This window comes from Macroventuria anomochaeta (genome assembly GCF_010093625.1).
Source record: "Macroventuria anomochaeta strain CBS 525.71 unplaced genomic scaffold BU25scaffold_23, whole genome shotgun sequence".
Classification (NCBI taxonomy): Eukaryota; Fungi; Ascomycota; class Dothideomycetes; order Pleosporales; family Didymellaceae; genus Macroventuria; species Macroventuria anomochaeta.
In genome coordinates, this window is record NW_022985384.1 from 481,967 (window position 1) to 504,078 (window position 22,112).

Here is a 22,112-nt window from a genome sequence, read left to right on the forward strand (position 1 = left end):
GTCATTTGCCGTACTTCCAGACCTTCAGCCTCGAGCATCTCAAGCTTTGGACGGGCGTACCTCGGCCGTTCTTCCGATCAAACGTCTCTCACTATGCCCTTGCAAGTCTTGTTATCTACTTGGAAGCGCCACAAACACTGGCCACAGCCCACAGTAACAGGACCCTTTCAAGCACTAGTCTACACAGACAGGGCTTAGCATTCCCAAACCGGCCCACAGCGGCGGCTAGCACGTGGACGGCGCTGCGTCATTCTACCCTGAACTGTGGAGAAGCAAAAGCTTACCTGCAACTCCAATTCCTGTTTGCCGTCGTCTGTCCTTGCGTTGTGCTACACTCGCCCTGTATTACGCAATGATCCCCAGCCGATCGGGTAGCCACACACGCGTCTGTGGAGGTACTTGTGGCGCAGGACAGTTTACCTAGCATATGTGGCGTCATCCGAAGATCTCGAGGTTCAGATCGGAGCACCGTCTCCTGCAGACCTCCGACAGGGCGTCACAGCGGTGCACGCCGGTCCTGGATGCCACGGGATAGGTGGAGAAATGCGGGATAGCAGCGTGTCAGAAGGCGAAGCTCGGCCTGCGTCCAAAATCTTGGTGCTTGGAGGGGCAGACTGTGGGCGAGAGCCATCATCATGACGCACCCCGCATTAAATGTTTCGCTTGCGGATGTTTGCCTGTAGACTAAGAATAGCTGGAATAAAGTGTAGAACCACAATAATAAAGTGATCCAATCAAACAATCCAAGAGATTATCCGCGAGAAAGCAGGAATTGCTTGACCGCTGTTGCGGGAGCCTTGAGATTTGGAGACGTTGCGAATTGCGCAAGAAGACGAAAGTCACGCAGTGCCCAAAGCTCACCGCTGGCGGAGTCTCGAACACGACCGCCGTCTGTGAAAAATACCTTGTGACTTGAATCTGCACAAAGCTGTGAAAACGGCAGTTGCGATCGAAGAACATCATTTCCAGCCTCCCTGCGACTATCCCATCAGAAGCTCGAAGCATGGTCCGAAGCTTGAATGCCAGCTGAGTTCGTCACCAATCCACCACACCATACCATTGCAGTGGCAATTTATCCCGTGTCGACGAGGATTCGAAGCTTCTTCACAATACCTTGCAATTGATGTGCATATGCGTAAAGATGAAGTTTTCAAATGTGATTTTGTTCACATGCATTTCTAGGTTGCAGAAAATGGTCATAGCTCCAATTGACGATGTGTGACATCATCGCGTAAACACGCGACCTGCCCCTCTCAACAACACTCTGAGTCTTCCTGCTTCTGTCCACGACACTCGACAACCTAGTACCTACTCTCAATCTCACGATGTCATCAGGAAAGTCAACAGCGAGCAAGGTTCAAGAAAAGGTCAGGCAAGTCGCGCAGGAGGACTTCAACCAGGCCAGCGCCCTGGCAAACGATGCCGTGCGGTCCGGCGCCTATCTGTATCCGTTCAAGGTATGCCAGTCGATGCACATTTACAATCGAACAAGGATTGACGTTTACAGGGTATCGCGTATTTCTTCACTCACCGCGCGCTATGGCGTCCTCTCGCCGCGAAGCTGATCCCCACGATATCCCTCGGCCTAGGCGTCACGGTGTTCATGTTCGTAGTGACCTATGTGCCTCAGGCCGCCGTCCTCAGCGTCTTCAACGGCCCGCTCGCATTCGTCACGACTGTCCTGCTCGTGCTCAGTGAGAGCTCCACCATCTTCAATGTGCTGAGCAAGAACTTCCTCATCGATGATGCGCTCATCGATACGTTCGATGGCACACTTATGTCGCGCAACATGACCACTTTGGTCGCCAAGGAGCGCGCAGTCAAGTCTGGCAGCGATCCAATCGCAAAGTTGGGCAAGCTTGCGACCAAGCCATTCGCGAAGTTCGCTCCCAGCGCCATCATCCGCTACTTCATGTACCTCCCGCTCAATTTCATCCCCGTTGTGGGTACGGTCCTGTTCGTCATTCTGCAGGGGCGCAAGTTTGGACCTACTGCGCACGTGCGCTATTTCCAACTCAAGCAGATGAACAAGAAGGAGAAGGATCAGTTTGTTGAGCGCCGCAAGGCTGCCTATGCCAGGTATGGAGTTTTCGCCAACCTCTACTTCAGCAGTCGTTAACATTTTGTAGTTTCGGTGTCCCCGCCGTCCTCCTCGAGATGGTCCCTATCGCCGGTATCCTCTTCTCATTTACGAACACGGTCGGTGCAGCACTCTGGGCCGCTGATATGGAGTCGTGCGACGCAAGCGGTCAGAAGACAACTGCGCCCGGTCTGCGCAACCAAGCGGCAGAGGCCAGGAAAGAGTTGTAGGACTTCTATCCGTACAGCCGCTTTGTCGGCCTAGACGAACACTATCGATACCCGTGGAAGCCTCCGTATGCGCCAGGCTGGCTGCTGGGGTGGTCATGGGTAGAAGTACTACGTATGAAGGACGTCGAAGACCAATCCGGGTACTTCGATGTTTGGCGAGGAGATGGTAATGCTGCTGAGCGCAATTACGACGATAATGATAACGTGATACACCTGTATACTTATAATGAGACTTCATAATAAATTAAGACCGATTTCTGAACGTGCTTTACCCATGAGTTCTTCTCTGTACTCAGGTCGTAAACTACAACATATTGGTGTCTCAATGTCGTCCCCTTGTCCATATTCTCCTTGAATGCACTCTAGAAACAAAAGCAGAATAACTTACCTTGCTTCATAGCAAGCACTTTATCACTGCTATTCTCATCTGCATCTGCGTTCGTTCATTACTTTATCGTGCGTTACATGTTGCTGTTGAAATGCTGAGGCTAGGAAGATTGACCACATAAGCGTATCGATGTTTTGCAGTTTCCACCACACTACAAACACCTTCGAAAAATCACAACAACGCCAACACCAGTAGTTCATACGTCCAAGCACGTGAGTCGATGGAGTTAGACATATAGAACACTATCTAGGTCAATTTACGCGTGTCCAAGCTGAGCATGCGGATAATGTGATAGTGGCATAGCTTTTGGCCCCCAAACATCGACCTCAACTGGGGGCCTTGAAAGCGCCGAGAGTAAGCCCAATCCTACGAAGACAGATGCCAAGCCCCCTTGTGCCGTCGCCATTGTCAGAAGAAACAGAGACTGTACGGCCTGATGTTTCTCTCGTGATGGCTTCGAACACACATTCTGACTTGGAGGTCGTTGCACCATCAGCGAACGATACCTATAAATACCCGTACAAGTCTCCTGAACCGATCCCCGCATACTCCAACACCGCATCAGACACGAATAAGATCGCGTACGAGAGCGCTACATACGAGCGGCCAACCCCAGCAAGAATATGCGGCCTGCGCAATAGAACGTTTTGGATCGTGGTGATAGCCGCAATCGTAGTTGTCGCCGGTGCTGTAGGCGGAGGAATTGGCGGCGCGCTCGCATCACGGTCGTCAAGTAACTCCAAGAGCAGCAACAGCAACAGCAATGTAGAAGCACCACAATCCAGTGCGCAATCATCCTCAACAACACAAACGCCTACATCATCAACACCCACATCGTCGACACAAATCATCTCAACGAGCACAATCGTTGGCCCGACGAATAGCCCAGAACCCACCCTCCTACGCGACTGCCCGTCCTCCAACAACTCCATCTACTCCGTCACATACGGCAGCACAAGCTACCAGTTCCGCAAAATCTGCAACAACGCGTACCTCAACGTCAACGGCGTGTCGGCGCAAGTTCAAGGCGTGGTCAAGAGCCTCGACGACTGTATCGATAGGTGCGCAATATACAATCGCAATAACGCGACCGAAATACAGGCGGGCCGCGATCCCATCTGTAACGCGGTGTGCTGGCGAAACACATTTGATAAGACGAATGACTGGGAGGGAGGGCGTTGTTTTGGGTACACGACGCAGAACACAACAGTGAATGGGCAGACGAGTTTCAGGATCACGAACACAGCGGATATCTGCGACAGTGCGGCGTTGGTTAACCAGGATTTTTGAGGCAGGGAGGAGAAAGAGCAGGTATAGGCATAGCGTTTACATTCTGATAGTCAAGTTTGCAATGATGATTTGCTTACCAACAGCTTCCAGCAATAAAGAGTAATCAAGTACTCCAAGAGCTCAAACTCCTCCACCGACAACCTTCTTAAATCAACTCGCACCTGAACGAGCTGAGCTGATTCTGGCAGTTCCACACGCCGACATTACTGTGTCCGGCATCACTTGTGACAGGACCGCCTTGCTCGCCACTGCATCCGAAATCTCTGTGCCTGATCAACATCTCGCTCACACCATCGTATCCAGTATTTGAGAACTTACTTTCAGATATAGCACTTGAAGCCCGGATCGGCATACACAGACCAAGCCTTCTCGTTTTATTAACCACTCGTCTCATCTGTGGCTCAGTCAGCAGGGAAGCCAGAGGGTGTGGTGGTTTGGATGGGGCGTACATCATTGGCCTGGTTGGATCTTCATTCAGGCCTTGCAGTTGTCGAAATCAATGCTCTGGCATGTCTGGAAGGTGGTTGCATGGACTGCCGTAAGCAGCACGGCGCTCGAGAGAAGGATGGGAAGAACGTTAAGCATCATAAAGAGCTTGGCGGTGTTGCAGCTGTGTTGGATGCAAGGAAGAATGAGGTGACGGCATTGGGGCAGTAAAAGAAACCGTACCATTATACATGTCTCCGAAGTGGTTCTGTTAGTCCTTAGCTTCATGCTCGTCCTCTACAGTCTGCCTAGACAACTCCATTGCTTGGCGTTGTCAACTTCTCATTCTAGTAATCAACATTACTGCATCTAGTGACATCTCGCCCTCAGATGTCACAGAGAGACCCTTGTGTTTTGTCGCCAAGCACAGGATCTCAAGTTCCCTCACCTACGCTCGTGCGGAGCCAGATCCGCACATGTTATGTAACTACGTAACCTAAGTCACATGATTTCCTATTGCAGAAGGCACTGCCCGACAGCAATTGCACTTACCTCTGAGCTGAGAGCTCCTGTACAAGAACATCACTGACAACACAGATAGCAATACAATCATTGACCACAGCGTCCGACCGACACTGCTCACGTAGTTACATATTATGATACTATTCTTGAGCAGAAGAGCGCACAAAACGTATTCCTACACATACTCGGGGCTCTAGGTAGGTGCGTCGGACTTGATAAGGCGACGTGCCAATGCCTCTCTTGGGAGAGGTGTGTATATGCATGTGCAAGCTCAGGGGACTGGTTCCTGTGTTCGCTCCAAAGCAAAATGCACTTTTATTAGTATTCTAGGCTTTGATCGCACACATTCCTGTTCTACTCCTCTTCCTGCAAGTCTTAGGTATGCCAGCCACTGAAGACTGATCCCTTCCCTCTAAATCTGTCCATGACTCTTCTACCTCCTGAAGTGAACTCAAATGGACATTTGATCAGCAAAAGCTCACAACCATTAGACGAGATGAGTTGATGTTCATTTTTTATTATGCAATACTAATTACATCTACGCTTTTACCACGCAGCTCTACTCTACAACATCATTACTCATCAGTCATCACCAGCAATGTCTCTAGTACTTGGTGCTGTTCGCAGCCGGGCTGCCCTTAGCCAGACCAAAGCACTCCGCCATACCGTAGAAGATGTCAATGCTGTTGTACACACCACCGAACAGTTCTTGGCAAGGTCCCATAGCGAACACAGGGACATCAGTGAGCGAGTGCACACCTTGGTCGTTATCAACAGGAAGAGTGCCGTTCAGTGTGATACCAACGGGCTCCTTGGGGTTGACGTAGAAGTCGTCGTCGTCCTTGACCTGCTCGGTGGCGGGGAGACGTGGGCCAGACTTCCGGACGGACCAGTTCTCGCGGCGGTCGGGGTCGGCCATGAGACCCTGGAAGAGGGTATAGCGCGGATCCCAGGTCGAGGGGAAGTTGCTGTCGGTGTAGGTCAGGTTGCCGGTGTTGGCGTACTGGGAGAGGCCGGAGCGCTCGTAGACGTTGACTGCCTCGCGGCGCTTGCGGTCTGTGTTTTGTGCGGCGAGGTAGTGCGTGTCGACGGAGCCCATAACGTCGAAACCGTGGCCGTGGTCGGCGGTGACGAGGATCAGGGTTTCCTTGAGGCAGTTGGTGGAGTTGAGCTTGGCGATGGTGGCCTTGATGGTGTCATCGAGCTCGAGGAGCTCACCGAGAGCGCGGTCGTAATCGAGAACGTGCATCATCTTGTCAATGGACGCAGCCTTTTCTTCGTTAGTTTCTGCTAGAAAATCTCGACTCGTTCGTTCTTACTTCAGACATAAGGAACCAGCCCTTGTCGCCGGAGCGAGCCTCGAGGATGTCGATAGCCTTGAGAGTCATCTCCTTAAGACCGGGCTGGTCAAGAGCGGGCTTCTTGTCACCAGTGGGAGAGAGCGACTGGTTCAGGTTGTTGCGGTAGACATTGCGGTCAAGCCACTTAGCCATGTTGGAGGTCGTGAAGATACCGAGAGCCTTGTCGTTGTTGTTGGCAGACAGCAGCGCAGTGCGGTTCTGGATGATCTGATAGTCCTTCTTGGCGAATTCCTGGTAGTAGTCTACACGCATTGGTTAGCTCCCGCTTCGTCGCAACATATCCAATTCGAACTTACCCTTTCCCTGGTAAGTGACACCACCGAGCGAGGGAGGGTAGAACTGCTCGGCACCACCACCGAAGATGACATCGACGGGGACATTTGTCCAGGTGTAGTTCTGGACACCGTTCAGGTAGGTGTCCACAATAGCGCCATACTCGCCACGGTTGCGAGTGTGGGAGACGAGCGCAGCAGGGGTGGCATCGGCAATGTAGGCAGTAGAGACGATACCAATGTGTCCGCCAGTGAGACGGTGGAACATCTCAGCAATAGTTTCAACCTTGGGGTCATCGAAGGCATTCTTGCTAGAGTCGGCGTAGACGTTCAAGCAGTTGACTGTGCTCTTGTGGCCAGTGTTAAGAGCAGCAGCGGAATTGGCAGAGTCGGTGATGAAGCTGTCAATGGAGTGGGTCATCTGGTGACCAAGAACGGGGAACTTGTCCATGGCCATGGTGGTCTGGTACTTTCCGTTGATGCTCTTGTGACCGATCAGGCGTGCGGCCGTGATCATGTTGGTGGTCATACCGTCTCCGATAAAGAGAATGATGTTCTTGGTCTTGCGCTCCTCGGCCAAGTCGCGAACGAGCCAAGTAGCCTCGGTCTTGCTGCCGTTGTTGTAGTTGAGAGTGGCAGTGTACTCGCCGGGCTCGTAGAGAGCAACACGGCGGTAGGCCTTAGCTGCGACATTGACGAAACTGGCGTTCTTTGCGTCGCGAGCGAAGAGATCTGTAGAATGTCAATGATTGTCCAGAAGTAGTTTCTGAATTTATCTTGAGGGACTTACCCTCATACCAGGTGAAGTTCCACTTCTCGAGCTTCGGCTCCTGGATCTTGAAGTATTCAGTGACCGGTGCGGTCTTGCCATTCTTACTGATGGTGAATGTGAACTTCTCGTCCAGAGGCAGGCCAATGGCTTCAGTTCCATTTGTAGGCTGGTGAACTTCGAGACGGATGTCGAAGTACTGGCCAGCGAGGAAGTCGGCCCTGTTGTCAACTGCTTAGTATGGGTTCATTGGAAGCTATTTCAATCAAGATGCTCACTGGTCTGGAGGGAAAACGCAACCTGTGATGTTGTCAGCAGCCATTTCAGGGTCCAGATATTGTGGTCGTACCAAGCGTTGGGCAAGCTCCAAGACGGCGGAAGCTCTGCGCAGACACAGCGCCCACGAGCAGGGCAGCTGCGGCACCAATTGATGTGGTGGATTTCATGGCGAACGCTACAGAGAGTGAGGTGGTACACAAGACTCTCGAGGGGTGCGATAGCGATCCATGAAAAGCTGCAGGGCCAGGCTTTATAGCTCCCAAGGATTTGGGCCTGCATTCAGAGCTCCTCGCAGTTTTGGGAAATAGTCAGCACTTGGGAGCTACCAACCTGCCAGGGTTCACAGCTCCTCCCCGCAGGGCTGGTCGCCTATGCTTGCAGACAGGTCCGTCAACTGTCCTTAGTCGCCCTCGTGCGATGTTCAAGCTCTCTGACTGCTCGAGATCAACTCCCAGCTGCCAGGACCAGACCTGTTTCCGCTGGTATGGGTGCAGCCACAAACCACTATCATCATACCGAAGGCGGACGAGCTGCCTTATCGAGGTTGAGATGCACGTTTCTCATGTTACTTTGAGGCGGGCTGTCCATGTTCTTGGCGAAACGTGAACGATAGCGGAGTCGTGATTCGCCATGGCGCACATGGTGAAGAACACTCCGCCCGCGCGGCGTTCTTGGCATCTGCAGTACAAACGAACTCGTGCAGGGGAAGAGAGTCTATTGGGCATGAGACAGATAAAGTGGAGAAGAAGACCTTGGCATGAGCTTCGATTCGGATATTGTGCCGCGGAAAGGGAAGGATGGAAGTTGAGGGAAGTTCGATGACGACGGCGATGACCGGAGATCGCAGGCGCGACCGTGCCCCTGACATCTCCTGTGCAAGAACAACGCGAACAATAATTGCCTGGAGGTGAGTCAGAGGATGCGAAAAGCGCGCGTGAGCCATCTGCATCCGTAACAGCGTAGCAGAGCTACATCCTGAATTGATGCTAAACCGATTTTGTGTAGCTTTGCCGTACTCCACCCTGAAGACTGTTCACGATACCACACCCTGGCATCTTCTGCATTACCTCAAACCTCTAACACTGACAGCCATCAAAATGATCGGCATGCATCCGCGAGCTGCTGCAGGAACCAGGTACCCCACAGATCGTGAATCTTGATTGCGATTCGGACCGCGCTGTCGCGTCCATTATGGGGTGGCTTGAATTGGTTCTAGTGTATCAACCAACGACGTCACCACTCAACTTTCTTTAGCTGTCGCGTCGGTGAGGTACCGGATTGTATTCCTTCCACATCCTTTCCCGCACCTATGCTTCTTGTCAGACATCCCTTTCTTCTCCCAATTGCGCGTATACCACGCTTCCAAAGAATCCCAATTCGTCTCGTAGCTGCAAAAGCTCAAGCATCAAAGCACGCGACACCACCAGGGCGCAAAGCGCAAAAGAAGCCAGCCGAAATGTCGAAACGGACCACGTATGACCGTGATGAGCTTGGCCATACCACGACCAAGCGCGCAAAGGAGGTGGACGAGAACCTGCCTTATGATCAATTGAAGGAAGCTCTGGGTGCGCAAGAGGAGAAGAACGATATCACAAAAGTAGTTCATTGGTTCCACCCAAAGGACTTGCGCATTCAGGATAATACTGCTTTACACCATGCTTCGGAGCTTGCGCAGAGCTCGAAGAAGCCACTTATCTGCCTGTACTTGCATTGTGCAGCAGACGAGTCATGGCACGGCACGAGTCCAGCGCGAATGGACTTCATGTGTGAAGGTATCAGCATAATGCAAAAGGAGCTGAAGGATCTCAACATACCACTAGTCTTCCTGGAGTGCGAAGATCGCAAGAAGATCGTGCCAACGGTGGTCGACTGGCTGAAGGAGCACAAGGTGTCGCACGTGTTCAGCAATCACGAGTACGAAATCGACGAGATGCGACGCGACATAAAGCTGGTGAAGCAAGTCGGAAACGATGTGCACGTCTCGATATACCACGACCAGACGGTGGTCGAGCCAGGAACTATGTTGACTGGCAACGGCAAGCCAATGAAGGTGTTCACACCCTACTTCGGCAAGTGGCTGGACATCGTCAAGGAAGAGCCAGAGCTTCTGGACCTAAGGCCTGATCCCAAGAAGCAGAATGCGGACATTGCGAAGGAGCTCAAGGACTTGTTTGGAACAAAACCCCCACAGCCGGGCAAGGATAAGCAGTTAGGGAGCGAGGAGGACAGGAAGCGCATCCGCAAGCTTTGGCCTGCCGGCCACAAAGCTGGCGCAAAGCGAATGGATGCCTTCCTGAAGCAGATCAAGAACTACGAAGCCACGCGATCGAACCCAGCCGCGAACTCGACTTCTCGTATGAGCGCGTACTTGTCTGCCGGCATGTTCAGCGTACGTGAAGTCCTGCGAAAAGTCAGTGACTACAACGGCGGCAGCAGCGACTTTACCGAAGGTCGCTCGAAGCCCGGCGTCTACAGCTGGGTGCGCGAGATCGTATTCCGCGAACTTTACCGACAGACGACGATGATGACACCGCACACCTCGATGAACTTGCCGCAGAACCTTAAGTTCGACTTCGTACAATGGGAAGATGACGAGGAGGGGTGGGAGAAGTGGTACAAGGGTACAACAGGCGAGCCGTTTATCGATGCGGGCATGCGCCAGCTGAATCACGAGGCTTACATGCACAATCGCTTGCGCATGAACGTCTCCTCATATCTGTACTGCAACCTGCTCATTGACTACCGCCGCGGCGAGCGCTACTTTGCTGAGACACTGATTGATTGGGATCTGAGCAACAATACGCAAGGCTGGGAGCCGAGCTATACTGTCTTCAACCCTGTGAGTCAGGCTGAGCGCAACGATCCCGACGGAGACTACATCCGCAAGTGGGTGCCTGAGCTGAAGGATGTGCAAGGTAAGGCTATCTTTGCGCCGTACGAGAGGCTCAGCAAGGAGGAGTTTGAGAAATTGGGATACCCGAAGCCCCACGTTAACTGGAAGAAGACGAAGCAACGGTGTATGGAGAGGTTCAAGAATGACATGTCTGGTGTTGAGCCTTGAGATGGTGTTTCGACAGTACCTAATGTGAGTAGGTAGAAGAGCTTGGGCGGTTTCGTTCTGTTGCATGTTGTGTGACGAGGCTGCAGTTGTTGGCGCAATGCCTGATCGCTTGCCCCGCACAGCCCGACTCCACACTATCGAGCTTCCTGCCTTCTCAACCTCCACCTACAACCAGTTTTTTTTTTACCACATCTGCCAGTGTCAATATTTGGCTCCTGGGAACGACCACTCTGAGACTTTACAACTTGATTACAGACGTACCCGAATACGTGATTCTGTTCCATACATGGGGTACCGAAGAAGTTTCGTTCGACGACATGCAGGACGCGCAAGTGCGAAACAAGCTGAAAGGATTTGATAGGATCGTTGGATGTTGTCATCAGGCTTTGCAGGATGGATTCGAGTGGGCCTGGATCGTGTTGAACCAGCACTATTAGAAGGTGAGATGAATTGTGATGGTTCTATCTACGAGCAGAAGGCTTCCTATCTATAGGCAGCAAGAAACAAAGAAGACAAAGAAGCTTGCTCTGTCTAAGACATGTGAGCAAGACAAGCTGATTGTACATGAGATGGATGCTGCTGGAAACCAACAGATCGATACCTGTTGCATCGACAAGCGAAGCAGTGCTGAGCTCTCAGAAGCGACTAATTCAATGTACGAATGATACTGGCGAGCCGCCAAACGCTACGCATATCTGTCGGATGTTCCAGATCAGAAAAGAAGTACACATACAAGAGTACTTGTATGTCGACAAAGAACGAGAAAGGCCAGACTGATTGAATCCGAATTCGATATCGATGACTAGGCACGCGAATGGGAAGGAGAGCAACAAACGTGAAAGATGGAACAATAAAACGCCCACGGTGCGTTTAGAGACGATGAGATAGAAAATAGAAAGATAGAAAGATAGAAAGATACGGAGAAGGCATCAGGCCAGGCTTTGCCCACTCATGGCGCTCCACTGTACAATTGCTGTCCATTCTTCTTGAACCCAGTCACCACGCTCTGACCACGCGCACTGGTCGCCCAGGCCGCAAATTGCTGCGCCAAGGTAGCATTCCTTGCCTTCCGCCCCACAAGCAAATGTCCCGGTAGCAACAACGGATCATCCTTGCTATCTGTTCCTACTTTGAACTGCTCCAGTGCAGCCGTAAGATTCGGCTGCAGCTGCTCCAGCGACAAGAACGTCCCGCGGTCTGTCAGCGTGTACTCTTTCAATAAGCTCGCTGTGTTCAATGCCTGGATGGGAAATGCGGGAAACTGGTGGTACCATGTAGAATACGGTAGAGCCCAAGGCACCTGACCGATTCCAAGCCACAATGTCGATTCCTTGAGGTTCGTTGCGGATTTATCGTAGCGGGTCAGAAAGCGAGTTGGGACAGCGGTCTTTGCGGTGTTCAGCTCTCCCGCCTGATAGATCTTTGCGAAGATCGTAGTGACGTCCATACTGCTGTTCACACCAGCTGGGTTCTCGGGAGGGCCGGCGATGATGAAGTGGTCGCGGAAGAGGTAGTAGCGGCCTGTGTTTGCATCGATAATGCCCTGCTCGGCGGCGACCTCTTCGGCCGTTGGGACGTAGGATATTCCGAGGTCTGCTTCGCCGGATTGGAGATTCTTGATGGTGAAAGTCGTGTCGCTCAATACCTACGAGGTTGTGGTCAGTACAGTATGAAAACAGCGCTATCGTTGCAAGGACAGATTGCTACCTACCCAGCCAATATTGAAAGGCTGTGAACCATTCTTCACGCTGTCTTGAATGAACGCATCGGCAAGAGCTATACATCCAGTCAGCGAAGCCATTGATAACGGGCTTGCAAAAATTACCTTTGACCAAGCCGCTCTGCCCAGCACCTCCGGTTGCTATCCGCAGTGCTGTGTTGTTGTTTATCGAGATGAAACCGCCGTTGTATATTTCTGTCGGATCAACAAGTGCGTTCACGCCGCTGATTGCAACCGCGATGGTGTAAAAAAGATGAGAAATGCTCATGGAAAACATGTTGTGCTTTTTGAAAGTTGTGATCAGATTTACTAGAAGAGACACACTGCAACCACCTCACGTTTATAGCTCCTGTCAGGTCAAGACTGTTCTGCGTAGCTGAACTCGACATGATGGAATTGTTGTGCCAATGTTGGGCTGCAGGCTCATGTACGGTACCTTTGGCTTCGACGGTGATGGGAGTAGCTGAAGTGGCGTCACAAGTCTGCTGAAAGGCATCTTACCAGTAGCACTAAGAACTGATAGGTGTATTCTAGCTTCAAGGCGGAACTAGTGCTGCGGCGCAGAACCAAGAACATCGTAGTTCAGGCAGCCCTGTGAAGGACAGAAGATCTTACTAATGGCAATGTTAACCGCCTTTTCTACCTTGCAACATGTCAGATGTGTCGGTGTGCGATCCTTGTAGGTGGACCTGTCATTAATGCTTTTTCTGATGGCGTCATCTAATGTGCGGCTGAGTTCGTAGCTAGGGCTGGGAGCGAGCTAAGGCTGCAGCACGAAGCATTGCGTAGCCTAGATATTAACTATTGAACTAATCTGATACTAATCGATCAAGCTGCACAAAGTGAACTGTTGTGTGTGTGTGTTGCTGATAGAGATCTCTGTGCAGCACCTAATGTTGGTGGGTGTCAGTGCCCAGAGAACGTTCCCTCATGAGGTGGGTTGAATCTGCCGCTAAGCCGTTATCGGCCTAGCTCATACACAGCAATGATTTCCTTCACACATCTGTAGTTCCGATAATCACAATCATCACACAATGCTTCTCAGTTGTTCCTATTGGCAGTGGGAAACACCAAAGTGCAGCTACGTATTAGACCACAACCTTCGAACATGGACACCGCGCCTGCTCGAGTGACTAAAGAAGCAAAAAGGTGTCATGCCTCTGCTCATTATACATCGTCCTGCTCCTTCATTATTATAATAGCTCGGAGATTCTGTAAGAGAGTAATGTCGCACGCTCTCATCTTCGGCGCGTCTGGCATCTCCAGACGGGCGCTCCTCAACGAGATTACTTCGTACCCCACACCGACCACGTTCGCATAGGTCACAGGTCTTTCGAATCGACCGTTCACACTGGAGCAAGTATACTTGCCACAAGATCGTCAGTTGAATCTCAATGGCATCGACCTGCCGAAATTTGTGCCCGAAGTGGTGCAGATGCTGAAAGAGAAGGTTGAGTATGCGTAGACGATCTCACATGTCTTCTTCACGGGTAGGTTCATCGCATGCAAGTGATAGAGGGTGTGATAAGAAGCTGACATACAACCAGTATATATTCAGACAGATGACTTCGAAAGCTTGAAGAAAGTCAATACCGCCCTTCTTGATACCGCCATCCGCGCCATCGAACAAATCTCTCCCCAACTGAAGATGGTCATCCTGCAAACCGGCGGCAAAGGCTACGGCCTCGAATTTCCAGACAAAGTCCCCATCAACCCACACCTGCGTGAGAATATGCCGAGAATTTCTGAACCCTACGCGAGCAAGATCCTCTACTACTCGCAGTACGACCTACTCACCGAGCTGTCGAAGGGCAAGGACCGGATGTTCGCTGAGGCGCGGCCTGACGGCATAATTGGGTTCACGCCAGTCGGCAATGCGATGAATCTGTCACAGCGTATTGGGCTGTATTTGACAATCTATCGAGAAGTACATGGCGCTGGTACGGGTGTGGAAGTGCAAGCACTCTGACACTTCACAAGGCATCTTGGAGAAGATGGAGATCCATGTTGCGACACATATGGAGGAGTGTTGTAACGGCGGTGTGTTCAACATCGATGACAGCAAGACGGTCACTTGAGTGGACGTCTGGCCGAAGCTGCGCGATCATTTCGATTTGGTGGGCAAGGGACCTGGTTTCGATCCTGTACCGATGGAAAAGTTTGTCAAAAGCAATATCAATGCGTGGAAGAAGCCGACTGAGACGCACGGGCTAGAGGAGAAAGCTCTGGAGGAGCAGAATTGGCCATTTGTACGTTTCATGCTTATTTACCTCGACTTCGATAGACAGTACAATTTGACGCGGAGCAGAGAAGCTGGTTTCGAAGAGGAGATTGACACTGCTGATAGGTACTTGAAGGCTTGGGAAAGGATGAGGAAAGCGAAAATCCTGCCGCTTAGAGTAGCGTAGTTGATAGTGCCTTCAAGACGACACTTGAATCCAGGAGTAACCCAGCTATCCCTTAGAGATACTGCGTCGGGAAGTTCTGTCCACATCCTGACGTAGAGGGTGCGAAAGCCACTGTGCTAATTGACGGATCGAACAGATCCCCAAGGAAAAGGTGGTTGGGCCAACCCTCCATGCCATCAAGGTACAACCCACTTGTATCGAGGGTATCGAGGTTGTTGAAGCCAGTATGCGGGTTCAGCGTGGGGCCGTCAAGAGGTGCATCGGCTCTTGCCACGGGACTGGCAAGCGCCTTGTCAAAGATTTGAGTGATCCATGAGCTGGCATCCCACGTTTCGCGATGGATATGAAGGGCCATCTTACAGCTGGTAAGAGCAGACTTACCCAAACTTGCTGTCATCGAACTGCGGCTTCTGGACTGAACGAAGAAGACGACACATGCGATAAAGAGACCGTGAAACAGCTCATGTGGAGGGAAAAGCTCCTCGGAAGTCGTGACCATGGAACATGCGAGGGACGCAATTTGTTGTGCTGAAAGACTGGCGACTTCATCACCAAGCCAGGACGAGGGTGAGAGCGCATTGCTATTGTCCGCTGCAAACTCCGGTTTGATGTGTGTCAGGATGACGTTATGGTTGTACAATATGCAGAGTGTCGTCCGAAACACATCCGTATGCGTGCTGTCATTGTCTTTCCATTGGAGGGAGGCCGGCAGTTCGTTTCGCCAAAGCAATAGCAGCTCATGCAATATCGAGGGTGAGTTCGCGTCCTGACTCCGTGGATAGAAGCGCATCGTGACAATCTGACGAAGCAGGAGCGCCAGCTTAGCTACTTGGATGTGGTACAAGCCTGAAAGGCGAACATTATCAGATAAGAGGCGGTCGGGCACGGATGAGACCTCGTAGTCGAAATCTTCCAATGCCAACTCATCGATATCGCAATGGTCGAGGTTGATTCTGAACGGGCGTCCATGCATCGATGCGCAAGTGGCATCCCTCACAACCAGAGTCCACCACAACCTTTTCAGGAGGCTCCGGTCCTGAGGTGCAATGTTGAGTCCAGCCATGGACCTATGACAGCCAATAGTCTCAGCAATTGTAACTCCAGTAGATATCCAAGTGTAGAAGTTCCAATGGTTGTTCGGGCTGCCGCCCCAGAAGCTCAACATGATCGCTACTTGAAGTGTAACAATCTTTCTGCTGTCGTAGCCTATGTCAAAGAGCGCCTTGGCTTTGCTGTAAAATTGAGACCGTGCTTGTTTCCTGTCATCGAATCCGGCTCGATGCAGAATCCGCAGAGGACAGAACGTGGCAGCCAGAAAGCATATAGAGTGTAGAAGTATCCATGGTAGCTTCCGCTCTTTGTGATGCTGAAGGAATTCTTGCGGATTGACGATCGGATAGAAAGGGAACACTCGCTCCATGAAGACCGTGATGAGCATGTCCAGTGTTTCGTCAGGAGGTGCCATGAAGGCCTGTTTAGCTTCGAGGAATGAGATGTCTTCCGGAGGTACACCAGGAGGATGAGCTGTATGAGATGACAAAATAGGCGCACCAGAGGTAGGGGCAGGCCCAGAATGATGAAGCAAGGGACGTCCAGTGCCACTTCTCGAACCATCTAGAATGATACCGAGAGGGAAAGCTTCTCCAACATACGCAATCGAACATTTGTCGACGATGGCGTCTCTGTCTCTATGATCACGAGACTGGAGCAGGTTCTCAAAAACTGTCGACCAGCTCGCGTCACGGTGTCTCGAGTCGATACTGACATCGGTGGCTCCAGAAAGCATGTCATGTTGAGGCTGCACACTAGCCGGAGCTGTGCAAGAGCGGGCATGTTGAGCCTCTATTGCTGGAGCAGGGATCCGGACATTGGGCTCTTCCGATGCTGAGAGACTCCTTACACCGTCCGAATCACCGTTGAGGGGAGGTCTACTCGACTCAACCGCTGTACTGCGAGCGCGTGCTTGTTGGCGTCGTGGCTTCCGGACATAAATACCTCTTCGAGACTGTATTAATGTGCAATTGGATTCTCCCCTCTGCTCGCATCGAGTACAAGGCGTTCCGCGCTCGCTAGCATCGCACTTTACACGCTTCTCATTGCACAAGCGACATGCTTTGGCGGTGCGCACGCGAGCCTGGCGGCTCTCAGAGCCCGTCTTTGCTTCTGGCTGATCATTCCTTGGCGCTTGCGATGTCCGCAGTGAAGCAGCACTTGTCATTGTGGGCTATGGCCAGTCTGAGAGTGAGACATTAGTGAAATGTTACATTATGAGGCATGAGAGATCGAGCCGTCAAGAACCCGAAAGCATATAGCTGGATGCGCTAATTACATAAGCAGGATCTCCGGGTTTGCCCTCACACGATTCGTCTCATCAGCACGCAACGGAACTTCAAGCTGCGAAATTCTGTTAGCGCACTTTCCGCGCATACTGGTTGGTGAGGCCTTACATCAATACTGCGTGACAGTCGAGATGCACCTTCCTTGCCGGAGGCCGCATGACCTTTTGAGAGGCCTGCCGTTCGATCGAATCGATTTGCGGGAAGAGCAACAGTGCTGAACTTTGAGCTAACTGCCCATCTCTTTATGACTGTCAATCATTGCAATGCATTAGGCTAGGCCATTGGCAAGTGAAGCAGTGTCACAATTCAATCTGAAAGAGCAGTTATGGTACCAATCATTTTTATTGATGCTAAACTCTACAGAAAACGCCAGGCCATTCAAGAAACAAAACGAGCGTAATCCGAAAAGAAAAAGTAAATGTTTTTGTGCACTGGTCTGTACACTGTTGTCATTGCAGCGCATTCAAGCAGTGCGTCCACCGCTCCAGCCATCTCCCCATCAGCGGATAACACCGCTCAACCCATCAACATCCACCATTGTAGTAGCATCGATCGCAGAGTTCTCAGAAAATGGCACTTAGCGGTCTAAATACATTCAGATGGAGCAGCCGACATCGTAGGCCTTGAGGGCGTTCTTCTGAGCAGCGTTGGTAGGTGCAGGGACCTGAGCAGCAGCGACAGAATAGAGCTTGCAGACGACCTTATGGTCGACCTCGCCACAGGTGAAAGACTTGCAGGAGCTGTTAGCCTGACACTTGGCCTTGCACGCGTCCTCGGAGGTGACGGAAGGGGTTGAGATGGGCTGGTTGTTGATGCTGGCGCTGGGCTTGGTGCCGCAGGTGTTGGCCGAGGTGGAGGACGTGGAAGAGGACTCATTCTGGGTGTTGGTGTTGGAAGACTGCTTCTGGGTCGACCCCTTCTGGGTAGTCTCCTTCTGGGTAGTCTCCTTCTGGGTCGACTGCTTCTGGGTGCCGTAGTTGTTGTTGTTGTTGTTGCTGTCCCGGGCTTGTTTGAACTCAGCGGCCTTTTGGCCAGAGGTCCTGCTGGCGTCGGCCATCTTGGACTCCTGAGCCTTCTGCTCGGAGGCCTTGGAGCCAGAGTTCGAGTTGCTCTGGGTCTGGCTGTTGTCGACCTTCTTGCCAGTGGGGTTGCTGGAGGTAGGAACAACGCTTGGGACAGCAGAGCAGGCCTTATCGTAGACTACAAGGTTGGCGCTGGACTGAGTGGGAACAGCGGAGGCAGCGCAGGAGAAGAGCTTGCACTGGATGGTGTTGTCGACCAGGCCGAAGCAGAAAGACTTGCAGGAGCTTTTGGCCTCGCACTGAGACTGGCAGGCAGCTGAGGTCTGGATGCCAGAAGGCTGCGAGATGGGCTGGTTGTTGGTGTTGCTGCCACTAGGAGCGGCACCGCAGGTGTTACCGCGGACCATGAGAGGAGAGGCAGAGACATAGGTGGCCGCGAATGCAGCAATGACGGCAGTGGAGAAGTGCATTTTGATGGTTGGCTGGGAAGTTTGAAGGAAAGTGATTCTTAAGTGAGTGTGGGGAAGGAGGTAGAAGAGATGAGGGAAGAAGTAATGATTGATGCTGGATGATATGTATTTGCCTGAGGTATTGCTCGACTTAAATACCTGCGCCCACTGTCTTCCGCTCTCTCCTGAATTCTTGACAAGGTTTTGAAAACACTGCCGTTCCGCTCTCTCACCTCTCGATTGCAGCTTACGAAGTCTTCTCCACGCAACAACTGACGACGTGAAGTATCTCGGCCATGCCGCAGTGGAGTCAATGGTGTTGTGGCTTGCATCAGCGTGTTTGCGGCCATTGCACGTACCTACCTTATGACGATTTAGGGTAGGAAGAAGGCGCAGTCGTGATTTTACCTAATTTGGACGTTCAACATAGGTGTAGTTGTCACTCTGATGGTCCGTGGAACGCTAAAGTGAGACTTTTTGGCGTGAAACACTTTTGTGCAGGGTGAGGTAAGCTGTCCACGTATGCATCACGTGACGTCTCCATTCCCCACAAACTGACGAACATCGTCCATTTTGGGACCGTGAGAATGGGTTTCGGGACAGTTTTACGCTAATTCTAGACTTTACATGACAGCTGTCACACAATTATACCCAAAGTTGCGGATATGGCCCGTCATTTTGCCGCAAAGGATGGCGATCCCGGAACGACATCCAGCATTCCGGTGCTTCCCTGCCAGTGAGCAGTCGATCTAGATCTGCATGGAAAGATGGCCAAGCTCATCTGAAGAGTGCCGATGTCCCCACTCAAGCTGCTGTAAGGCTTGAAATATGGAAGGCCCGGCTCAATCCCGATTTACCAGACAGTGCGAAGTACACTGTCCTGTACTGAATACACCATGGTAGAGAAAAGCTTCCAAACAGGCCTTTCAGAAAGATTTGGTTGGATGTGTAATCATTGAATCTATCTACTGTGACGAACGTCGTGGATGTTATCCAGTAGTTTGACTCACCGCCTCTACCTAAGTGAGCAACAGCAAACCCTTCTGCTTTCTGCTTGAGCCTCGCAGCACAGACACTGTTATGACTCGTCTGAGTCTGTAGGTCCCTCAACAGGGGCTGAAGTCTGGCATCGTGAGGCACATGGACGGCAGACAGAAGACGCGCAACGCACTCGAACAGCAGTGGCTCGGCTCTTAACTTGAGCAGGACCGCGGCCTCTCATCTACCGTCCGAACCCCCATGCGCGATAAACTACTCTCACCACCGGCAGTATTGTCCAGCTCACAAGCTTTGCAACTGTTCCTGACATACCATCGAAGTCTAGATGTGGAAATGATGTTCCGCCTCTTTTGCGAACCCATGGAAACGCGCGATCAATCATGGCTTCCTTATACCGCCGACAAGCTTGTTCGATCTGCGATTCGGTGAGAGCGGTCTTGTTATCCAGCGACCGTGCAAAGTCGTTGAGAGCAAGGATCTCTGGCAGCATGTCGGCGGTTTTGTACAAGGATTGATTGCCGCCTTGGACACTGTGGTGAGCTGTCGAAATACTGTAGGCGCTTGTAGTGGGGAGACAGTGTGAATCCAAATGCAGAGGTGACGTGGAAGAAGAGGGGCATCAGTAAAGATAGACTGTGTCTGTGAGCGTGCCGACCGGATTCGCGTGCCGACCGCGATCACTAAAACACACCTATACTTCAATGCATAATATCTCACATGACAGGTATCAAAGAAGTGCATGATGAAATTGAAAGTTTGAAGCTAGGCAAAACACTTGTATACCAGATAATTGCAGATAAACATGGTGTTAATTGCACAACCTTGTTGTGGAAACACAAGCAGATACAAGCTGATTGAGAGACCAAGAATGCTAACCAGCAGAAGCTGACTCCACAACAGGAGGATGAGCTTGGCAAGTATATAGAAGAGCTTACTGCACTTGTTGCCTTACACCTACAAGGGAAATAATAGCAAGTTTTGCATTGTCAATAGCCATAGAGCCAGTCAGCAAGAGCTGGGTTACCCACTTCATCAACAACCACTTGATCTGTCTCATCTCTCAATACTCAATGGGTATGGACAGTAATTGCCACAATGCCAAATTGTACACCAAGTACAAGCTCTATTTCAACCTGTTGCAGTCCAAAATCACCCAATACAACGTTGATGCTGAGCACATGAAAAGGGCTTCATGATTGGAGTCACCACTAGGACCAAACATGTCTTCAGTAGATGTATGTGGGAGAAGAAGGAGGTTACAGCAACTACTCAAGATGGCAGCTGTGCCTGGGTGATGCTTATAGCATGTGTGTGGTGATGGATTGGCACTGCCATCAGGCCTCCTATACAAGTCTACCAACAACACCATACAGTTAAGCTGGGTGGAGGAAATCAAGAGATTGGTTCTCGGGGGTGAGCGGAGGTACAGGGAGTCCTGTTGAAGTTGTACTTTAAGCAAAGCTCGTAAGTACTATTTGATTGGTTCTCGAGGATGAGCTCTGGTTCTGGAACAGTAGGGGTAAGTTGCCTGGGTGAAACACCTAACGACAACTTGGGGGAACAATGAGTAGTACAGGCAATCTGTCTAGCTTGAAGGTTGGTTGAGATCCAATGACAAACTTGATTGACAAGGTTGAACACAAACCATAAGGGTTGTGTTCCTACTTGCTTATATACAGTCCACCAGATCTGCTTGTTGACAAGCAGAGTTGGTCCTGGCCAATCCGGATAGGTTGCGCCTTGTTGACAAGTATCGTATGATGCTCGTTGACGAGCATTGTGTCATGCTTGTTGACAAGCACTCACGTGACTGCTTGGCCAAGCATCCCTCAGGCATTGGCTGAGTGGCCTTGCCATGCTGCGCCTTCCCCCAGGCTTCTGTGTTTGGTTGGCGGTTACTTGTTACCCGTCGTCCTATTGCAGGATGTAGGATTGTAACAAGTCCGTAGGGGTTGACAGTCACCTAAGCAAGGCTCGGGTGGTCAGGGGTAGACTATCCAGGCGAGGCGGTAGTAGCCTTTGTAATAGTCAGGTAGTTGTCTAGTCAAAGACCGTGGCAACTGGTTGCAATGAGTAGTACAGAGTATACTGTCTGGCTCGAGAGCAAGTGAGATTCCAATAACAAAGTTGATTGACAAGGTTGAACACGATGCCATAAGGGCAGCGTGTCTACTTGCTATATTTACATGAGCAGAGGATTGCTTAGAGCGCTCGGTACTGAGTATACTGATCGTACCGAGTATACTGCCATCATAACATCCATCTCTTTAATGGCTTCCTCTAGCGTCATTGTGGCGTTGAGTTGGGGTGTTCTGAAGTATGGGTGCATAAAGCGTCTTGGCGCATTGCGCGCACAGGCACGGTACCGTGTCTGTGCGCACAACGATCATGTTGGTAAAACAACCGCGCTAGCGCCTTCACAGGCACCCACAAATGAAGCTGTACAACCACATACAATATATATTATTGTGAGATTTTTTGGTGTTGTAATCTGTAG

At 51.2% G+C, this 22,112-nt stretch overlaps 9 protein-coding genes across 9 annotated transcripts; 5 read left to right on the forward strand and 4 right to left on the reverse strand.

The window, feature by feature from the left end:
• The first annotated feature begins 1,165 nt into the window (after positions 1-1,165).
• Positions 1,166-2,577, forward strand: BU25DRAFT_107655 (uncharacterized protein). The gene is made up of 3 exons (XM_033700307.1): positions 1,166-1,457; positions 1,508-2,079; positions 2,130-2,577. The coding sequence occupies exons 1-3, from the start codon at positions 1,326-1,328 to the stop codon at positions 2,308-2,310; spliced, it is 885 nt and encodes a 294-aa protein (XP_033560233.1). The 5' UTR covers positions 1,166-1,325; the 3' UTR covers positions 2,311-2,577.
• Positions 2,578-3,105: 528 nt separating this feature from the next.
• Positions 3,106-4,109, forward strand: BU25DRAFT_412281 (uncharacterized protein). Its single transcript, XM_033706757.1, has one exon. The coding sequence runs from the start codon at positions 3,149-3,151 to the stop codon at positions 3,986-3,988; it is 840 nt and encodes a 279-aa protein (XP_033560234.1). The 5' UTR covers positions 3,106-3,148; the 3' UTR covers positions 3,989-4,109.
• Positions 4,110-5,325: 1,216 nt separating this feature from the next.
• On the reverse strand, positions 5,326-8,108 carry BU25DRAFT_412282 (alkaline phosphatase-like protein). The gene is made up of 6 exons (XM_033706758.1): positions 7,688-8,108; positions 7,617-7,638; positions 7,360-7,559; positions 6,594-7,301; positions 6,256-6,539; positions 5,326-6,206 (listed from the first exon to the last, which is right to left on the reverse strand). The coding sequence occupies exons 1-6, from the start codon at positions 7,782-7,784 to the stop codon at positions 5,541-5,543; spliced, it is 1,977 nt and encodes a 658-aa protein (XP_033560235.1). The 5' UTR covers positions 7,785-8,108; the 3' UTR covers positions 5,326-5,540.
• A 965-nt stretch (positions 8,109-9,073) lies between these two features.
• Positions 9,074-10,678, forward strand: BU25DRAFT_344691 (Cryptochrome/photolyase FAD-binding domain-containing protein; the record flags this gene model as incomplete). The annotated part of the gene is made up of 1 exon (XM_033703009.1): positions 9,074-10,678. One exon carries the CDS (start codon positions 9,074-9,076, stop codon positions 10,676-10,678), a length of 1,605 nt encoding a protein of 534 aa, XP_033560236.1.
• A 206-nt stretch (positions 10,679-10,884) lies between these two features.
• BU25DRAFT_344989 (uncharacterized protein) lies at positions 10,885-11,343 on the forward strand (the record flags this gene model as incomplete). Its single annotated transcript, XM_033703023.1, has 2 exons — positions 10,885-11,094; positions 11,272-11,343. Coding segments are annotated over 2 exons (282 nt in total), but the record flags the coding sequence as incomplete, so codon positions are not given.
• Positions 11,344-11,627: 284 nt separating this feature from the next.
• On the reverse strand, positions 11,628-12,883 carry BU25DRAFT_396284 (extracellular solute-binding protein family 1; the record flags this gene model as incomplete). Its single annotated transcript, XM_033704825.1, has 3 exons — positions 12,504-12,883; positions 12,390-12,454; positions 11,628-12,323 (listed from the first exon to the last, which is right to left on the reverse strand). The coding sequence occupies exons 1-3, from the start codon at positions 12,673-12,675 to the stop codon at positions 11,628-11,630; spliced, it is 933 nt and encodes a 310-aa protein (XP_033560238.1). The 5' UTR covers positions 12,676-12,883.
• A 972-nt stretch (positions 12,884-13,855) lies between these two features.
• Positions 13,856-14,806, forward strand: BU25DRAFT_432606 (uncharacterized protein; the record flags this gene model as incomplete). The annotated part of the gene is made up of 3 exons (XM_033708729.1): positions 13,856-13,892; positions 13,946-14,338; positions 14,478-14,806. The coding sequence occupies 3 exons, from the start codon at positions 13,856-13,858 to the stop codon at positions 14,804-14,806; spliced, it is 759 nt and encodes a 252-aa protein (XP_033560239.1).
• A 292-nt stretch (positions 14,807-15,098) lies between these two features.
• On the reverse strand, positions 15,099-16,952 carry BU25DRAFT_300616 (uncharacterized protein; the record flags this gene model as incomplete). The annotated part of the gene is made up of 1 exon (XM_033701979.1): positions 15,099-16,952. A coding segment is annotated over one exon (1,854 nt), but the record flags the coding sequence as incomplete, so codon positions are not given.
• Positions 16,953-17,740: 788 nt separating this feature from the next.
• Positions 17,741-18,704, reverse strand: BU25DRAFT_492573 (uncharacterized protein; the record flags this gene model as incomplete). Its single annotated transcript, XM_033711652.1, has 1 exon — positions 17,741-18,704. The coding sequence occupies exon 1, from the start codon at positions 18,635-18,637 to the stop codon at positions 17,741-17,743; it is 897 nt and encodes a 298-aa protein (XP_033560241.1). The 5' UTR covers positions 18,638-18,704.
• Positions 18,705-22,112: the final 3,408 nt, after the last annotated feature.

What these genes read in the sequence shown, in the direction of transcription:
- BU25DRAFT_412281 (XM_033706757.1), top strand. Translation starts at nt 3,149, where the DNA reads ATGGCTTCGAACACACATTCTGACTTGGAGGTCGTTGCACCATCAGCG.
- BU25DRAFT_107655 (XM_033700307.1), top strand. Translation starts at nt 1,326, where the DNA reads ATGTCATCAGGAAAGTCAACAGCGAGCAAGGTTCAAGAAAAGGTCAGG. An exon ending in CCTATCTGTATCCGTTCAAG is followed by an intron (nt 1,458 to 1,507) that starts GTATGCCAGTCG and finishes TGACGTTTACAG; the next exon opens with GGTATCGCGTATTTCTTCAC. An exon ending in CGCAAGGCTGCCTATGCCAG is followed by an intron (nt 2,080 to 2,129) that starts GTATGGAGTTTT and finishes AACATTTTGTAG; the next exon opens with TTTCGGTGTCCCCGCCGTCC.
- BU25DRAFT_412282 (XM_033706758.1), bottom strand. Translation starts at nt 7,784, where the DNA reads ATGAAATCCACCACATCAATTGGTGCCGCAGCTGCCCTGCTCGTGGGC. An exon ending in TGGAGCTTGCCCAACGCTTG is followed by an intron (nt 7,639 to 7,687) that starts GTACGACCACAA and finishes ACAACATCACAG; the next exon opens with GTTGCGTTTTCCCTCCAGAC. An exon ending in GCTGGTTCCTTATGTCTGAA is followed by an intron (nt 6,207 to 6,255) that starts GTAAGAACGAAC and finishes AACGAAGAAAAG; the next exon opens with GCTGCGTCCATTGACAAGAT.